General features: G+C 36.7%; 2 protein-coding genes across 11 annotated transcripts in view; one reads left to right on the top strand and one right to left on the bottom strand.

Moving 5' to 3' along the window:
* anxa5a (annexin A5a) overlaps positions 1–20,631 on the top strand; it is a 1,189,405-nt gene that overhangs the window by 82,398 nt on the left and 1,086,376 nt on the right. The window lies entirely within an intron of this gene.
* prom1a (prominin 1a) overlaps positions 1–20,631 on the bottom strand; it is a 101,089-nt gene that overhangs the window by 46,552 nt on the left and 33,906 nt on the right. For all 10 annotated transcript variants that reach the window (XM_028458945.1, XM_028458946.1, XM_028458949.1 and 7 more), the window contains exons 2-3: positions 14,487–14,545; positions 8,594–8,799 (exon numbers count right to left, since the gene is read on the bottom strand). In XM_028458945.1, coding sequence (XP_028314746.1) covers positions 8,594–8,799; positions 14,487–14,545 — 265 coding nt within the window. The remainder of the gene's footprint in view (positions 1–8,593; positions 8,800–14,486; positions 14,546–20,631) is intronic.

Raw genomic sequence — 20,631 nt, 5'->3', positions numbered from 1 at the left:
AATATTAGGACCTTTGGCATTAATAGTGTTGGACACCCAGCGACTGAAATAGACTGCTAAAGTGCATGCTGGGTAACAGCATGAGGCAGGACTCTTCCACTTGGCTTGAACCGAGGGAGAAATTTGTCATTTTTCCCCTGTTATAAATCCATTTGGGGTTATGGGGAATCCAAGCTGATGAGCAGAGACTGAAATAGCCCCTGCTGTTCAGTGCATGTGGTCCAACATTTCATAGGCAGACATTAAGCTGTAACAAAGTGCATGAATGTGAGCGCTCACACGATATGCTAATGTGCACACAAATAGGATGATCCAGTGTAGTGCTGTAGTGTCACTGCACTGTCCAGAAGTCCCATTCACAGTAGGATTAGGAGAGAGAAGCCACATGAGCTAAATCCCATGCTTTAGCAGCAGAAAAGTGTGTCTAAATGTTTCAGTTTGAATATTATTCAAAGTATATGGTTGTAATACAAGTTTAGACCATTAAAAGTTTGCATCACTTGGCATGTGGATGTTGGTGGAGGTGGAGAATGACCTCGCCACGTTAAACTGGGTTCGTTAGGCTGAGCTTTTCCGTCTCCATCTGACTAAACGCTACCATAACAAGAGCATTAATGCATGCTTAGTATTCTGTTTCTGTAACAGCTCATCTCAGTGTAAAATCATCATTAATTAACTTTTGGCTCAGCAGGAGAACATCTCCCTGCGTTTTTTTTTTTTTTTAATTATACAAATGTGTCAATTTCAAAGCTTTGACAGATATCAATCTGAAGCACTAAGATGCTACAGTAATTGACAAATTTCCAAGCAATCTGATCATTTCATACATATTTAGATTTCAATCTTCATGTATCTAATCTAATCTAACCCAGTGAGAGTAGAAACAAGGCTGTTGTAATCTGGCTCTGTATAATTTGGATTTGAATGTACTGATTAATTCATTAAATCCTCTTGTTTGAAAACAGTTAACTAGGTTAAGCTCAACAACAGTTAGCTAGGTTAGGTTCGACAACAGTTAGCTAGGTTAGGTTTGGCAACAGTGAGCTAGGTTAGGCTCGAGAACAGTTTTCTAGGATAGATTTGACAACAGCTAGCTAGGTTAGGCTTGATAACAGTTAGCTAGGTTAGATTTGACAACAGCTAGCTAGGTTAGGCTCAACAACAGTTAGCTAGGTTAGATTTAACAACAGCTAGCTAGGTTAGGTTTGACAACAGTAATCTTTATTAGATTTGACAACAGCTAGCTAGGTTAGGCTTGACAACAGTTAGTTATGTTAGGTTTGATAACAGTAAGCTAGGTTAGACTCAACAACAGTTAGCTAGGTTAGGTTTGATAACAGTTGGCTAGGTTATGCTCAACAACATTTAGCAAGGTTAGGCTCAACAACAGTTAGGTAGGTAGGTTACGCTTGTCAATAGTTAGCTACGTTCGGCTCAACAACAGTTCGTAAGGTTAGGCTCGACAATGGTTAGCTATGTTAGGTTTAATAACAGTTAGCAAGGGTAGGCTCGACAACAGCTAGCTATGTTAGGTTTGATACCGTTAGCTAGGTTAGGCTCGACATTAGGCAATTGCATGTATGTGAAGTGATACATTTCTTATTTGTAATGTTTACTGTCACCTTGTGGAAAAAAACAAAAAAACGTGTCGCCATGAGTTTCATTAATGACAGGAAGCTACGATCAGTTACAGGATGTACATCAATGTATTGAACAGCCACGTCTCGATGCATTCCATACTGAATATTGTCGGTTAAGGTTAACATCAAACTCAAAGGTGAACATCAAGCTCAGGACAGAACAGTGCTGTTTGTCTCCAAAGTACAGGGCATTAAGGTCAGAGTAGATTAACTTCCTCCCTTTCTCTGTCTGCTCAGTGTTAAACCATCACACCTCGAAACTCCTCTGCAAAGAGGAAATAGGACTTTCTATGAAGCTCTGCTCAGACGAAACCATCTGAATTTGAAGTAAACCTGTCTCTAACCTTTAAGCAAAAGCAGAAGTTGTCTCTAGGCCTCTCCGCAAAGCATCTCCGTTGATCATCAGACTCTCGTTTTTAGGGAACTTGCATATTTGCCCACGCCCCATTCTACAATATATATGTAATAGAGTCTGGCTCTTCGGGGAGACTCGACACTAGCAGTCCTGTACAAACAGGGCTGAAGAGTTCTCCCCAGCACTGTGTATTTCATCATACTGTGTGTTCATCAAAGTCTTTATTAAAAGCTGTCAAACTTGATCAGTAATTCTCTTGTTTCTTACTCCAATTCCAGGATCAAAAGAACCTTGTTAGATCAGAACCTATGGTCTAACAATATTCGTAACACTTTGACATGCTTCAATGACGTTTCAGTAAAGATAATATTATAATGTATTACAGGTGGTTGTAGCTGATCATTGTGAAGTGATAGCATTGCTTCAACAATTGAGAGAACCCAGATCAGAACGCTCACTGAATATCTTAGAATCTCTTCCTCCACTGTGGAGATGTCAGTATCCTCACCCTGACCTGAGCTTTCCTTCTCCCTTTAATCAGACTCTAACTCTTGTTGAAAAATAAATGTCACCCCTGCCACTCCTTGAGCCAGGCTGTCAGCTTTACACAGACAGTAAAAGTCAGTCTTCCTCCTCCTCTCCAGCCAGTAATTATTTCGTTAGAGCCTCTGCTGGATCTGTGAGCGGTATCCCGGGAGATTTAATAAAAGTGCTAAGGATGTACCCATACTCTTGTGTCTTGGCTGTAAAGATATTAAAGAGGGGGGCGATTTCTTATAGCACAGCTTGGTTTCAGTGAAGATTGTGAAAGTAACAGCACTCCTCGACTCCATGATCAAAGCGTTTTGTACTATATCTGCATCTGTGCAGGGACTCTTTCTTTTTCCACTGAGGCTGTAAACAGGGAGATGATTGGGTTTCCTGTGGTTGATTATCCAAGGGATGTATTCTAGAGAGAAATGATGTAACAGACTCACACATAAGTACAAAGTAAACCCAAAGCTTTGTTCTCCCTCATTTCTGCTAACACTGTGATTTTCTAACAATTTCCTTCATCAAAGGCAGTGTCAGCTTAAAAAACCCTCATAAACCAGCCGTGTGTCAAATCTATTTAAGATTTTATTTTAATTGGTTTTATTAGCTGCTTTAACAACATATTTCACAATCACACAAAAAGAATGACAGTTTCTGTGTACTTCCAAAACATTTAGTTACTTATCCATTAATAACCAACTCTGTCCATTGTTGACCCCATGATAAGCCCATACGCTCAATTCAGCCTTTACACACATATGTGTGTAGTAATAATGATATTGTTGCTGTTGTTGTTATTATGAACTAAAAATTATTATTTTCATTCAAAATATTTACAATAATAGCAACTAAAATAATAATAACAATTTAATTTATAATAACAATAACAGAAACAATATTATCAATAAATGGAGTACACATTACAGTTTAAACAGTCTCAAATTAATACAGAGCAGAAAATAATAGGAACAAGACAGTAACACAACACAATTTTAAAACTTAATGGAGAAAAAAAAATTGTTAAAAACCCAACTTATGAAAGACATTTAGCAAAATGCTTCTATATAAAGAAAGGTAATAATAATGATAGTACTAATAATGTCAATATTATTACTATTGTTAGTGCTACTTACATTATTAGTATATTATTAAAAATAATAATAACAATTACAATAGCAATAATAATAATGTAAATATTGTTACTACTATTAGTATTAATATTATTATTAGTATTTCAATAAAAAATAGTAATAATGTCAATATTGTTACTAATATTAGTACTATTAACATTATTAGTATATTATTAAAATATTATTAGTCATCATTTTTACTAATATCATTATTACAATAATTTCATTAAAGACAATCCTACTAATAATACTACTGTTGTTAATGTTAATGTTAAGATTAATGTGATTATGCAACCAGCTTAATCCCATGCATAATTTGCACATCCTCAGTGGCTAATTGGTTTATTTTATCTATGACCACAAATGGTCAAACCAAGGAGTGCACTGTGGTACTTAAGTACCTGTTATAGTCAAGATGTTACAGTAAACATGGCCTGACCTACACATATTCTCTCCATCTGTGTTTTCTTAGTGATCACTGCTTTACTACTGAAAGAAAAAAATTAAACAGGCTAGAAAAGCACACACACAGAGTACTGGTAATACAGTTAAGTAATGCATACATTTTCATACAGAAAAATTGGGATGTAAATGAAACATTGATTTTGTGTGACTAATATCATGTTAAGATAAAAAAAATAAAATAAAAAAAAAAACGCAATTTCTCACTGAAGTGTAATATGAAAACCTTTAATTAATATTCCCTGTGGCTTGGACTGAAAACCATATGAAAAGGGCTGCAGGAGGACAAGACTATATATAGAACAAAGTATGGGGGAGATGGGGAAACTGTGTTTGACTAGAGGACGAGCCGGTCTGGAGTTTGTGTGAACAGTGCATTTTTGCCCAAACGTGCGTGTAAAACAGTGCAAATATCTTCCCACTCTCTGTTTGCACAACATTTTACATCTGCTTGCACGCTGAACCTCCTTATATTTATATGTGCGTGTGTCACACTCACGTAAGGACCGGTGAGGTTTGGCTCGACAAAAGTTAGCTAGGTTAGGTTTGACAACAGTTACCCAAGTAAGGCTCAGCAATGCCTAAGCTAGGCTCGACAGCAGTTAGGCTAGATTTGGCTCAACAACAGTTGGCTAGGTTAGGCTCGACAAAAGTTAGCTATGTTAGATTTGACAAGAGTTAGCTAGGCTAGGCTTGATTGACAACAGTTACCCAAGTAAGGCTGGGCAACGGTTAGCTAGGTTAGGCTCAACAACAGTTGGCTAGGTTAGGCTCAACAACAGTTGGCTAGGTTAGGCACCACAACAGGCGCTAGGTTAGGCATAACAACAATTAGCTAGGTTAGGCTCAACAAGAGTTAGCTAGGAGCACAGCCGTTGCTCAGAGAGCTGGTGAAGCAAAGCAAGGAGAACACAGCGGGACAATGTTGGTCTTAGTAGGGAAATGTGGAAACAGTGGTTTGCAAACAAACTGTACTGTGAGTGTAGCAATGGGTGACACTTCGGATGGAGATGGTGGTGGATGGATTTCAGAAATGGAGATTAGTCAGAGGAAAGCAGCAAAGAAAAAATCATGGTCTGTAGCAAGTATCGGAGAAGAGGGCTCATCAAAACAAGTTACAAAAAAAACTAAAAGCTAGACCTAATGGGAGCAGTAAACCTCAAATTGATAAGCAGGAAGAATTGAAAGTTGTCATTACGTTCAGTAATGATAACTTTCATCCAGTCCAGGTGACTAAAGCAATAGAGACAGAGACAGATAAAACCAAATATGCTAAATTGTTGGGTAACAGAATAATTCTTATCTCAGCAACGAACAAGAAGCAACAAGAAAAGGTCATAAAAATGAGTCATCATGATGGAAGACAGATAAAAGTGCATTCACCAGAAATGGCAATGAAGTCAAGAGGAGCGATTTTAAATGTTCCTCTGGAAATGACCATGGAAGAGGTGAATTAGGAGCTCCAAGATAGTAAAGTGTTAGAAGCGGAAAGACTCCAATCAAATAAAGGTGGTGTCAAGATTGATAGTTTGTCTGTGCTACTGGTTTTTGAAAAGATAATGGCTCTTGAAGTCAAAATAGGATGGTTCAACTACAAAGTGAGGGAATATACTGTATTCCACAACGTTCAAGGAATGGAAATGTGAGGCATGCAGGTTTTGTAGCGTGTCGTTTTAGAATTCACTTTTCAAGGAAGGATGCATTCTCCACAGCAGCAATGCAATCACAAGTGTAAAGTTAAGGAGGACACCTTGATAGTGGAGAAGGAAAGTTTTGTAGCTTTTATATGTAAAGTAGTTAATGTTGCGACACGACAAGAAAGAAAGAGTGATTGAATTAAGACAGTAGTGGAAGCTGCAGAGGAGTTTTTAGGCATCGAAGATTTAAAAGCTGAAGATAAACATCATATGCTGAGGGGCGCAAATGAGGAGGGGTCTCAGAATAATACTTAGTCTAGTAATGGTGCTCCTCCTTTTACAATGGAATGTTAAATGGTTGATTGCAAATGGACAAGAATTTAAAAGGTAACAGAATCTGAAATGAAACCTGGTGTTGTTTGCATTCAAGAGACCTGGCATAGGCCTCACCTTGATTTCATTTTACCTGGATATGAGTCTGTTAGGTTTGATCAAGAGGAAAATCAGGGAGGTGGTTGTGCAACATTTGTAAAAGGTGGAATACCATTCAGAAGAATATCGACTTCAACCTATATAGAATGTGTGATTATTGAAATATGTAAAACAGATGGGAATATAACAATAATTCACAAATACAATCCTTGTAAATCATTAAATCTGAGAATATTAGAGGAAATATTGAGACAAGGAAATGAGAGAAAAATATGGTGTGGAGACTTCAATGCACATAATAGTCTTTGGGGAAGTAAGCATACAGATAGTAATGGCAGAGTAGTGGAAGAATTGATGGATATTAGGCAGTTAGTTTGTCTAACAAATGGAAATAGTACAAGAATTGATATACACGCAAACACAGTTTCATGTATTGATCTTACTTTAGTTTCTAATAACTTTGCACACTCTTGTGAGTGGAATACAGAAAATACTACAAGCATAGGAAGTGATCATTTTCCAACAATGTGTTCTATTAATGTTGAAATAGATATTTCAGAAAGTGCTAGTCATAAGAAATGGTGTTTTGGAAAAGCGTATTGGAAAAAAAATTCAAAGAATGATGTCGTAAATCGGCAGATTCAGTTTCAGTGGAGGAAAGCAGTAAAAAGTTTTCCTTTCAAATCAGTAGGGGGTAAAAAGAAAATGGTCCCATGGTGGAATGATTAATGTTCAGAAGCTATCAAGGAACAAAATAGTTCATTGAGAATGTTAAGAAGTAATTTGAATCAAGAGAACTTAATTAATTATCAAAGGAAAAAAACTCTAGCTCATAGAATAAATCAGAATAGTAAAATTAATAATGGAGGTTTGGACAATGTTGAAGAAAATGAGTGGAAAAAATAAATGTTTGCTAAAATACCAGTTTTAGAGGAAGATGAAACACTGACAATAACAGATAAAGATAAGACAAATATGTTGGGAAAGAAGTTTGCTATGCTGAAATCATCATGAATGAACTCTGCTACAGAAGAAGAACAATGAAGTCATGTAAGGTTTCAAAAACGAACAGCTAGCTAGGTTAGGCTCAACAACAGTTGGCTAGGTTAGGCTCCACAACAGTTAGCTAGGTTAGGCTCCACAACAGTTAGCAAGGTTAGGCTCAACAACAGTTAGCTAGGTTTGGCTCAACAACATTTAGCGAGGATACGCTTGACAACAGTTAGCTAGGTTACGCTCCACAACAACAATGAAATGAAAATAAACGTGTTGACTTTGTATGACTAACATTACATTATAGATTTAAATAGTTAATAATTAAATTTGTTATATTAACTCACTCTGTGCCATTGACGAGATAATTCGTCATTTCAAATCCGAACGCTCAATGCCATTGACGAGAAAACTCGTCAATTGCGTTTTTTCACGGAAGTTGTTAGGATACACTGTGACGAAGTTCTACCGTGATTATAAGGCTTATCTGTTGATGTAGTGACCAACTAGTGCCCTAAAGGTGGCAGCAGTGCACCTTTAGATGATAGATTAGCCACTGATGCTACCATTAGCTAAGGAGGGAGAAGCAAGAACGAGAGCGATTATGGCGCTATGAAGTGATATTGTGAAGTATCCAGCAGCTCACAGCACCACATACTAACACAGAACATGTATGGGCCTGAGTGGATTATTGATAATGCTGCGATCGTGAGATAAAATCATCAACTAACCGGGCCAAAAAGGGGTGTGAGTGACGGGCGGTGGGGGGGGGATGGGGGGCAGATACAAAATACAGTAAGCAAAACATTCAACTGCGAGCCAGATAGCAAAATAATAATAATTTTGAAGAAGCCTCGTTTGTGTTTGTTTTTTTGAAGGAAAGCAATGTTCAGATGTTGTAGTTTTCAATAAAGCAAAAAAAAAAAATTGCTTCAAAGTCACAGAGATTTTTTTTCAGAAAAAGTGTGTTTTCTCAGCTTTCTGCTCTGAAACTGGCAATTTGTATAAAACTTGCTCTATTCTACTGCTGATTACGGAAGAACAAAACAAGCTACAAGCATTCTTTTCTCTCTGATAGAAGTAGAGACTTTTTGTTTCAGAATCTGGTGTCAGATTTCAGATTGCCATAGTACAAAATATTCTGTGGGTCTTTAAATATCAGTGAAATTGCTCTAAAACGGATGGCACTGAGGGGGGTTGAAAATCTGAAAATGGCTGTTACTGAATGAGTTAAGATAATAACATATGAAAAAGGGCTCTAGGCGGATGTCACTATATATAGAAAAAAATGTGTGCACTTCACACACACACAAAACAGTGCAAATGTGTTCACGCTCTGTTTGCACAACAAAATTTGTGTCTGCTTGCACGCTGACCTCCTCGTAATTCACTCGTGTGTGTCACACTCACGTGATGACCAGTGAGGTGGAGAAAAGCAGCGTTCCCAGCAGGCCACGCCGGCAGTCTGCATTCTTCCTCTGGCGCTGATGCATCTCCCCGCCGCAGTTGTCACAGCAGCGGCACATGCAGAAGAAGAGGCCGACCAACGGCAGCAGGATAGCGAAGACCAGGCCCACTGCCGCACATACGAGGAAGCCTATCTCATAGTAGATGGCCTGGGGGGTCAAAGAAGGGGCGTGAATGAGTGAAGACAGCAGGAGATGAGTAACAGTCATTTATTAGGATTAATCAAAATGAATTTTAAAATAACACAGGATGGTGACAGGAGTAGGTTATGAATGAATGAATGGAGACAAGAAAGACAAGATTAATAAATACACAGAGGGGGAAATGGAAAGCAACCCCCACAAAGGCTACAAATGAAAAAAAGCAACAAATCTAAAAATATGTGGATAAATCCCACTGGTGGAAGTGCTTTTACCTTGCTATCCAGAAGGGATTAATGTGCAAAACAATAAACACAAAATGTAATCACGCTCACTGCTGGAAAACCCTTTTACTCATGCCTGTTTCCTGCCTTTTTTATTTTTATTTTTACTAATGTTCTTTATTTTTTTCTGATTTATATTTTTTTTTGTTTGTTTTTAATAGAAGGGTTAAAAGTGCAGGAGATAATTGTATATCCACGTCCAACAACAACAATAAAATTACAGCCAACATTAAAAGAGGGGTAACAAACTAAAGCATTCAGAGCTCATGTAGCAGCGTGATGCAGTTCTTCTCACTCTAATGAAGAGGAAAGACAGACTGCAGAGATTTTTCAACTAAAATCATCTTTAGACTAAAAAACATATGTACAGTACTTCTGCTTTATCTTAGAGAAATCAGCGTAGCAGCAAGATAATTATCCCCATTTCACTGCTGCTCAACATTTAACAGGAACAAACTCCATCAGATGTAGCTTCAGCAGTAATATGGATTCATTGCTTTTAGAAAAACATAAAAGACTAAAAAGCAAAAAGAAAAAACTTATTTAACGCAACAACTTTAAATAGTAAAACCTCACCAACAAGTTCAGTAATGGCAGATTCATCCATAGATCTGGCCTTTACAGTCATAATTACTCATCTTATTAGATTGATAAATCTGATATGATGGGCTCAAACAGTGAGAAATAACTGAAATAACTACATCAATATTTCTTTTTATATTTACACTATACATAATACAGGTATGTGTCTCTGGACCCTAACTGAAAAACTCCAAATTGTGAAACATATAGTTTTGAACAATGGGAAAAATCTGTCCACCTGAGCAAATCAAATATTGTTTGTATGTTTCCAGTGTTGTAGTTTGGGACTCTCGACATAACTGTACCAGTATTGGTTCATCATCTTAAAGCTGCTGGAGATGAAAACTTTTAATCAGATACAAACACAGGCTGTGTTCAAAATCACACACTAACGTAGCACTCATACTAAGTCTGACGTCAAAATTAGTATGTAATGTGTTCACATTCTATAGTATGGAAAGATTGAGTGTGTGAGAAATACCCGGATGTATATTATATGAAGACATTTTTTTAAGTATGCACGGTGGGCACACTCGTCACACTCAACCACACCATGATGCATTGCGAGCGGAAAATAAAATCGTCCTGGGACCAGCTTCAAGCTAAAAGTCAAACATCAAAATAAAAGCATCTCCTGTCTTACATTAGTTTTCAACGCTTTTGTGAATAGGGCTCTTGTTTTGAAGTAGCACAAGTTTTGTGAGTAGCACAATAACAGGTCTCTGAAAATCTCTGAAATTTCAGCATTAAATGTGTTTCTGCGAGTTCTTCGGATCCAATGAGCACATGTTGATATTCTACTTGGTCACTTTCTCACTTAAAATGTTTTCAGAACTTTCAAATGTGGAGAATCAACAGAGATATTTGGCCTCAGTGTGATTCAGGTTTGTGTCCTTGTCGGTTTGAAATTCATCTTGGGAAACTTGGAAGTATACTTCAGTGGGAACGGTCACCATACTAATCATACTAATAGTATAAATAGACAGTACATACTTATTGAGTGTGTAGTGCATAATACGGAGTAGTGCTATTTTGAACACAGCCTCAGAATAGGCCTTATGGATTAAAAAAAAAAAATTCAATCAAAGATTATTTGCTGGAAAAAACAGTCTTATGCATTGCATTGTGGGATGTGGAGTCCTGTAGACAGATGCATTAAAGTGTTATTATTTCATTCTTACTGTGATTTCTTGTGTGTTCCTCCCAAAAAAAAAACTCTCCCCAAAAAAGTAACTCATTTCTGGTGTTTTCACTGAAAGTTGTGGCAAATCAATGGTGAATGTTTATTTTGGGGCTTAAATTGAATGTCTGGTGGAGTGAGGTGATGTCACTGGGAATACTGGGAATAAACTAGAACAAAAATGGAGTCAAGCCAATGACTGTTATCCTTTTTGTGGCAAAGAAACACAACAAATCACAGTAAGAATGAACTAAAAATACTTTTATACCCATCAGACTCCACACCCCAAAATGCCAATAAACCGAGTGTTTACAGTGGAGATCAGAACAATTTATCTTTTACATCTTTTTTTCTAAGAAATTCTCTGTACAGTCTTTATCTGATAAACATACATTGTCTCCAGCAGCTTTATATCTATATATTTGCAGCTTTTTGTTGATAAAGAAAAGAGAAGGTCTTGAAATGGAGCCTTAATAGTCCTCGACTTTCAATGACTGTACTCAATATTTACCATGCATTTTCACAAGCAGAAATGAATGGGAAATTAGTCACTTCCACGGCACGTACAACTTGTTACAGTCATACTCAATAAATCCTCTTTATAAATGGGTCAAAGCTGGGCTATCACTGCTCCTCACTGGACAAACCGCTCACCCAGCTGAATTTCACTAATCTTAATCGCCTCCGTAAGCCCATGACCCTTCCTCCTTCAGGGACCTGTGGCTTTTGAAACAGGTAAAAAGGTACAGTTCATTTTGAATGAACTGATGTCAGTGGAAATCTCAAAGGAAACCTAAGAATCTGAAACACTAATAACCTTCTGAGGCTTCCCTTTGCACTAATGTTCTTTGTGAACACAATGAATCCATTTTTCATATGGTCCCATTAGTGTAAGAATGCTTGAATTTAGTCATTATGCAAAAAATAATGGACACCCACAGGTTTGTATTCATGTCTATGTAAAAGCATGTTTGTCACCTCTGATTAGCATTATGCTGTGAGTGCTGTCCCGTTTCATATCTTCATTATCATCACTATCATCTTTTATTTCTCCCACTAATTACTTTAAGCTACTGCTTTTTTCTTGGCAAATGCCCAAAAGTAAAAGGTGACCTTCCTCTACGTGATGCCATAGCATCATGTTTGAAACTTTCATCCAATAAATGCCAACTGCAGACAAAAGGAATCGCCTTAAAGCAAGAAGTCTTTACAAAAAACCAAAGTGGAGATCAGGGAAGCTGCATCATTGTTATATGTTTGAATTTAAATGTTTTTATTTGGGTATCTTTGTTTAAAAGTGAAGCACGTTGTTTAATTTGACTTACTAAAACAGTATTCCTCATCAGGAAAAAAAAGGAGATTTATTTAATGGAATCTTCCACAGTATATGCTCTATCTTTGGTTGAGATTTTGTCCAAATCTGTTAAATACCTGTGGTGTAATCCTGCTAACAGACAAACAAACAAATAAATAAACACATACCCATACTGTCTGACCATTTGGAGAAACGCTTTAATTAACTTCCAACTCCAGTGTCCAATTGCATGGCTCTGTGGTCCAACATGGAATCTTTCACCAGGTAAAAATATCAAGCTGTATATGTTTTATTATTACTGCAGAATTTACCGCAAACCAGTAAACACAATTGTGTTTCTGCCTCCCGGCAAAAATAATCTATCCAAGGTGAACATAATTGGAGTCTGAAAACGTCCCAAAGGAGTGATTATATGTGATAATGTAATGTCTCTATGAATATTCCCAAGCAAAAGACTGGCATCCTGTGTAGGACGTAACCCCGACAATCCAAACAATAGAACTGTCCATGAGTTCATTCACTAGCTTAACACAGTCTCATTCTTTGTTCTTTAGCATATTTCACCCACCTAAACAAAGCCCGCTATCTGACCAAATGTTGCATTTAAGGACCAATCATCTGATCTAGGGTTAGACTTTAAATGCAACTGTGACTTCAGGAAAGTCTGGTTAGACAGAACTACTGTATGGTGGACATCAATAAGCATCACTTTCAGTTTGTGGTCGTTTAATGAAAGGGTTAAGGTGGCATGAAGGTGGATGGCTTTGCACAATGAAAGTCACAAGGTTGCACAACTATTCACCAACTTCTTTTAATGCCGTTAGGAGAAAACAGCCAAAGATAAAGACATCTTTTAGAATCCATGTGCAGAGGTGTACAGTACTCACGTTACTGTAATTCAGTTGCTTTTATGGGTACTTGTACTTTTTTGCGTATATTTCTAAGTCAGTCATTTTACTTGTACTTAAGTACATTTTAAACTATGGCTCAGTGGTAGAATGGGTCATACAATAACTGAAGGTTTGGCGGTTCGAATCCCACTCTATCAAAGTCATTGTCGCTGTGTCCTTGGGCAAGGCACTTTACCCACATTGCCTCGGACGAATGAATATAAATTGTACATGAATGTTAGTGATAGTCAGAAGGGCTGTAGGTGTCAAATGGCAACCAAGCTTCTGTCAGTCTGCCCCAGGGTGGCTGTGGCTACATTGTAGCTTACCACCACCAGTATGACGGATGTGAGTGAGTGGTGTAAATGAATAATGCTTTATGTACGTGCTTTGAGTCTCCTCGAAAAAAGAGCTATATAAATCCAAGCTATTATTATTGATAATAAAGTAATTCATTACATTTCTTCACCAACCGTTACTGAGTAAATTATTATTTTTTGTGGCACATTAACTGATCAGGTTGTGGTTTCTACCTATGATGTTGTTACCCACATGACACATTTGGCATGGCACTGTTTTAGAGTTCATAAATGTAGCTATACTTAGAGCCTGAGAATTCTTTTTAACTTTTAAATTGAATTAATGAGTGTTATTTAATTATTTTTTTTTAAATTATACATTTTGACAAACCTTTTATTTTATACAGATGTCTTTGTGGAGAATAAATTACGTTGCAATTGTGCAAGATAAGTACAATTTAAATCAAGTAGCAGTACTTCTACTTGAGTAGGATACATCAGCACTCTATACACCTCTGTCCATGTGTAAAACATGCAGGTTTTCTTGGTTTTTGTCGTGTAGTTGTGCGACCTCAGTGATTCATGGCATGAGGACATGTGGAGGGGATGGACAGTCAGTCCAGTGTGCAGACTTTACCTGAAGTGTCAGCACTATGTTCTCTGGCTGAGAGGAGGCCAGGTCAGATGAAGAGCGCATGCAGAAGACAAAAGCAATGTAGCATCAAAAAAAAAGAGCAAAAGCCACAAAACACGAGACGAGATGAAAAAGAAAAACTAAGGCAAGAGAAATCAAGAATTAGAATCATCGGTCATGCATCTCCACAAAGCTGCAAATCAATACTCAGGTCAACTGGTCTCTTCTTTCATTCCAGATCAAGAACAATTTCAAAGCTCTATCGTTTTAAACCTTAATCAGCTCATTATCCCAACAGCTTTTACTTATTATTCTTTAAGAAATCCCAATGAAAGACTTTATCAGCTTAGCTCGAAGAGAAAATGTGTCTAACTTCTTGCCATTGCTAAAAACAGATCTGGAACTGATCTTCTGAATTTTTTACAGTAGCATTCAGGTTGCAAACACATATCAATGTTGGTCAAAGTCATAACAGCATTACATCCCCCTCACACACCCAAACACTACGTTACCTTCTGATACTCCGTGTGAATGGCTCCAAACCTGTCCTTTGTAAACTGGACGATGAGATCTGCAAAAAAAGCAAGCACTTAAAATCCATTTGTTACATAGCAGTGTGCTCAATTATTCATCTAATATTTACAGTACATTCTATTCACATATCAGCCAGATCTTTAACATTTATAGTGCAAATTAAACCTATTTACCCAGCCAACTGAAAAGGTTGGATCACAACTTAATGGAAAGCCATGAAAAATGTGGCAGTCAAACATAAATGTATCAAAGAAAAGCAGACCTTCATTTCCAGTCAAAACTTACATAATTACAAATACATTGGATTTTTGTCGAAAGGCAACTGCATCATAGAATAAAAGAACATGAATTATGTCAAGTTGAATCTCCAAACAAATCTATAGATGATAAAACAAAGTCTGTGTCGCACTGGGTAAATATGAGCTTTTCTTCAGAGTTGAGGTGATCGTGTTTAAAACATGGTTTTTCAGTGAAAAGTAGGGACACATTTTCTTATTCTGAAGGCTTGTGTGAATTCTGGTTAAAATAAAAAACAACTAAAAGAGGAAAAAAATACAAGTAGCAAGTTATGAATGCAAAGAATGAAACCTACTGAGATATAGAAGAGTCACATCCACCTACGAGCCATAACAATATGACACCCATTACGCTTTCATCAGTTAATAAAGGAAGGAAAACTGTGTTTCAACCAAATGACTCATTAAGGAGTCATTTTGGAGCGTACCAGGTATTATTGGTCATTACCAATCCAAAGGGTTTAAAGCAGGGAAGTCAAACTCATCTTCACTCAGGAGCCAAAAAAAGACCAGTTTGATCTCAAGTGGGCCACAGATTTTAAGCTGTTTAAATGTAATTGTGCCCTAGTTTGCATTTCCAAATGATATATACTGTACATTTAAGCAATAAATGACAGATATCAGTCACCATTAACCTACTTTTGGGTAAATTTTAAGGTAATTTTTGTGGAATTGTCTGTAAGGATTTGCAGGATTTTAGAAAGATGTAGCGTTCTTTCTGCAATGTTCAATTAAAAACGACTGCATTCATGTGATAAAAGTACAGGGAAACTGTGAGTTTCATTGAATTTTTAGGAACTGAGTCATTTGGTAATTTACACAATGATTACACTTTGTCCTGCAGGCCAAACTGGATGCTCTAAAGGGCGGGATTTGGCCCCTGGGTCTTGAGCTTGACACGTGGTTAAACGTAATAAGAACCTGGGAACGGTGGCCAAGTCCCATTGATGCAGGTGGAAGGTGAGAGATGACCCATGTGGTCCAATCAGAAAACGAGCTATTGATGCTTAATCTACTAAAATATACTGTGTATACAGTATATATATAATTGTTCTGAATGAAACATGTTATATTCTAGTTTGATTTTGTAAATTACATTGGAAAAAAATGGGAAACTAAGCTGAACTTTAAACAAAAGTTAACCATCGAATAATTTGGCATGGTTACCAAACAACTCATACTGTAACCTTGTAGGTAGAAGTCATATTTTGCAATGTCTAGAAGTTGGTAAAAAAAAAACTGTTTTTCTTCTGCCTGGAAAACTTTGGGCTGTGACTCATCGAATGATGACAGCGAGATGAAAGGATTTCCTAAAATAAGCAACAAGAAAAAGAGCTTCTCCTCTACTGTAATACAGGATGCTGACACTTCTGGTACCGCAGAGAGAAAAGTCACCATACAATAATAATTATATCTCTGCTTAGTTTCAAGCACCTTCAGCTCATCTTTTATAGCACTGATGTCCAAATACAAATATATATAGAATTTCCATGTAATGTGGTGTTTCTCCATTCAAAGGTTGGGAACTAAAATAACTTGTAGACACATTTCTTTTGGGTAAAATTTAAAACTTTTTATTGTGTTTCTATCATTATACATTTTAGTGTTTGGTTAAAATATCAAATATTGGGTTCATAAATGGTAGATTTCCATTTATTTGAAAGCAGTAAATTGATATGAGACTGTACTTTAAAAAAAAAAAAAATGGCTGAAAAGAAACCAGATCTGTCAGCACTAATTTTAAGTTTAAAATTTCATGTGCTCTCTCAGTGTTCCTTGTTACTGTCATTGGTGTGTGTCAGTTGTCCAATTATTCTATTGTGTTGTACATTATTTGTATTTTACCATTTGTATTGTCATTGTAATGTTATTTCTTCTGACCTGCCAGGGACTGCAAATGGAAAGTAGCCTTTGGTTAATTCTGGCATACTGTATTTAAATTTAAATGTTCATTAATATGCACTTTCCCTTTTAAATAAATAAATGTCGGATTTGTAACTAGATTATCATTCATTTGAAAGCAGTAAAAATGTAAAACCGTTTTCCCACGACAACAGAAAACAAACAGGAAAACAATAATGAAATGCAATTATGGACATGAAATAAAAATGAATGTATATTTGGTTGACTCTGAAACTTGGAGGATTGGGTAAAATTCTCAATAGGTATTCAGAGGCCCTCCTGTTGTGTCCCTGATCTATTTAGTGAAGTAATCACACTCTACATAGACTTTTAGTTACCGTTACGGACCAAGAGCCATTTGCTTTCTCGTTCTAAATCTAATCAAAGGGTTTAGTTTGTTGTGTGAACTTCACCACTGCAAACCTCAGTTATAGGTCAGCGTGTCACCGTTTGTTTTCAGATTGTAGATTAGTTCCTGCTGCAAACACTGACTATTGTGCTTTCCGAGTTCAAGTTTCACATTGTTTCTCGAGACGAAAGACGAGCCAAACCCTGTTTTTCTAATATTTTGTTGAAATTACATTGACACTGTGTTTCAATCCTGTTAAAGATTTCCAAAATATTGCACTTGCATGCAGTGAACAAAACACTCAAAGTACAAACAGGAAAAGATGAGACCTCGATGTAAGAAGTCACGGTTGGAAAAGTAGAGCTTGTTTTTTATTCTGGCTTTGCTACAAATGTTGCAATAAGGTTCAAAGAAGTGTGAGAAAAAAAAAGAGAGGTCACTGACAAAGAAGGAAAAAATAGGTAGAAAGTAGAAGAAAAGAAAAAAATGCGTGAGTTGCTTCCGTTTTTGTTCACATCGAGTGGCGTCTAATCCCTCTCCTTGAAGGAAAAGCTCAATCGAAGGGGTTTTCCACCCACGTCAGCGCTCCTCTCTGCTAAAGCCGTCACTGAAACAGCATCTCAACACATAAGCAGGACGTTTTAGCCTTTACCCTTCTTTGTTTTTCTTCCTCATTTCATCCCACAAAACAAATGCAATCATCCGATGGCACCAACAAACGTGCAATGGGGAAAATTGGATGTACCTGCAGTAAAAGCATATATATATATATATATATAACTTATAAGCTGGATATGAAACCGAAGTAGAGCTTCTCCAAAAGATTTAATGAAGCTTTGTGAAGAGCTCAAGATAACAGAACCTGGAAACATGAATTTTTCATAAGTTTCCCCAGTCTACAGCAAATCCAGCAGCTCTCCATCCTGTTAGATGAACAGCAGAGGAAGAACGTGTTTGGAAAGGAAGTTTCTCATTTCATCTTTGGACCCAAAAAACTCTAAATACCATTTATATATATATATATACAGTATATATATATATTTTTTTTCGGATCTTGAGTTTGTTTGACTATTGTTTAGCTGCAAACAGCGTACATTTTTTCAACTAATGTTTCATCATTTTAATTGACAGCCTTTTTTGGGGGGGGGGGGCATTCCCCCCCCGGGAATTTTTGCAAAAATGATGCTATATGGTGGCTTTTGGTGCCATATATTAGTGTAATTGTTGCTTTTCCTCTGTCTATTTTGTAGCATTTTTCTTTGCATGATGTATTTTCTCACCTAGTTTTTGTTTGCATGATGCATTTACAAGTTGAAACCTGGTATCCATGGTAATGATGACAAAGAATTGACCATCATTATCAGTTTACCTCTTTCCAGTTGAAAATGTACCAACTTATAGTATACCAGTAGTGTGGGTGCTTGGTCTCTCAGTAGTCCTCTGTAGAATGCTGGAACATATCTGCATGATTAATATCATTTTTGTGTTGTTTGCTTGAAGTTGGTTTTGGTAATATATTTAGTTGTAATATTTCACATTAATGTTCATAATACATATATCTAACACAATCACATTAATATATATCTTACATATACAATTACATTTATGATTTTCATAGAGAAGAATTAAAAACCGTACCATAGTCCAAAGAATCAATATTATAACTGGTGATTAACGGTAGGGCTGGGCAATACATCGAGATTCAAGATATATTTTGAGTTTTCTATTTTGGCGATATAGAAAATTACAATATCGTCTATATCGATATGTATATATTTTTGTTAAAATACTAATTTCAGGAGTCACTGCTTTCTCTACTTCTCAAAACAGCATGAAAAGTACAGTTTGATGGATTGATAATGGTTTCCTAGCCCAGATCTACCACTAAACAAGCCACACTACAGAACTCACTCACATGTGCTGTCCCTTAGAGAAGAAAAAGCCAAAAGTGACAGAAAGCTGTTTGTTAATAAATCAGCCAGTGTGGCATTTTGTATCAGCAAATTTAACCCAGAATTATCTTCCTGGTCAGACTTCATTTGAATTCAAATTATGGTGATTTATATTGTATATCGCCATTTAGAGAAAAAAATATCGAGATATGAGTTTTGGTCCATATCGCCCAGCTCTAATTAACGCCCCTACTACTAACAATCACAAGTCAGATCATCTCATATAAGGAGCTTCTGCTTACAGTCCAGCTGCTTATTAAAGCATTACATTGGATTTAAACAGAACATTTAACGTACATCTGCTGTAAAGGTCAACACAACAGTTTTGGTATTTCAGTTTCACCATCATTTGGAAACAAGAGCTTTACTGTCCTGAAACCATCCATGAGGTCCTCCAGAAACCCTGTGGTCCAGTTATTGAAGCAGAACTATTGAAATGGCTGATCTCTAGAAATACTGAACAGAAGCTTGAAGAACAGATTAGTGTTTCCTCATGTTCCTTATCTACTAAACTAAAGAGAATAGATTTTGTTTGTGAGGCACAGGTAACATGTATGCCCTTGTGTGTTGCTGTGTTTTTCTTAGCAAATAACTAAATCCACTTCCTTCAAAAAGTCATGTCAAACAATCTTTTGAAGACTCCTACCACTCATACTCTGATAGTTCATCCCTGGATGTGTTCCTTACAGGCTTGTTTAGGAATCCAAGGAAGGAAGCACTTATGACAGACGGAGAACTCTACATCTACATCTACATGGTGGTCAACTAAGTTCAATGATGTGGGACTCGTTTGATATCAACACAAGTAATATCAAAGTGCTTCTGTCGGGCCAAAGCGAGGCAAACCTCTGAAACCAAGCCAGTCTTCAGGATCGCAAACAAGGTCTTCTTAACCATCACAAACACTTCAGGGTGAACCTTTAAAAAGGGTTAGAAAAGAAAAAAAAAAACAAAAAACAATAGATTTGGTGCTTTTGTTGTCGCTCCATTTCTACACAATGAATAGCCTTTTTATATCGTCTAGCCATAAAGTGCACCGGGGGCCCCTTAAGTCAAATGTCATCAACATTTAAACCCATTACGCTACTGCTGAGTCGGGGTTCTGGGCTGCAAACATCCGTCATTATTGAGCAGTAAACTACTAAACTGAGTGAGCTATCTGTCCTTAGATAATGGCCATCCTCACTTATCTCATAAAAGCACAAACAGTGAAACACAGGATCAATATATCTTTTATTGCTTTGAGTCATGATACGTTGTTTGCATCTGTAGCGTCATTAAAAGGAGACCACAGCCAGGTGTTGACAACTAACTACTCACTACTTTATTAACATTTTTTATCAGATAAAGATATAGTGTAGGCCTCATAGATCAATAACTGGAAGATCATTTGATTAAAAAAATAAATAAAAGATGTATAGGATTGAAATTGTTGCACGATAAATTTTGTTTGTTTTAAGCAACACTGTAGATGCTTTAATTGACATTTTTTGGAAAAGTTTTACACATTGGATTATGGAATGTTGAGTCCTTTAGAAGGATGAATAGATGTGTTTTAATTCATTCTTGACTCCATTTTTGTTCCTGGTATTCCCTGTGATAACAACTCACTTTGTGAAACATT

This window comes from Gouania willdenowi, chromosome 10 (assembly GCF_900634775.1).
Source record: "Gouania willdenowi chromosome 10, fGouWil2.1, whole genome shotgun sequence".
Classification (NCBI taxonomy): Eukaryota; Metazoa; Chordata; class Actinopteri; order Blenniiformes; family Gobiesocidae; genus Gouania; species Gouania willdenowi.
This window is presented reverse-complemented; position numbering and strand designations above follow the sequence as displayed.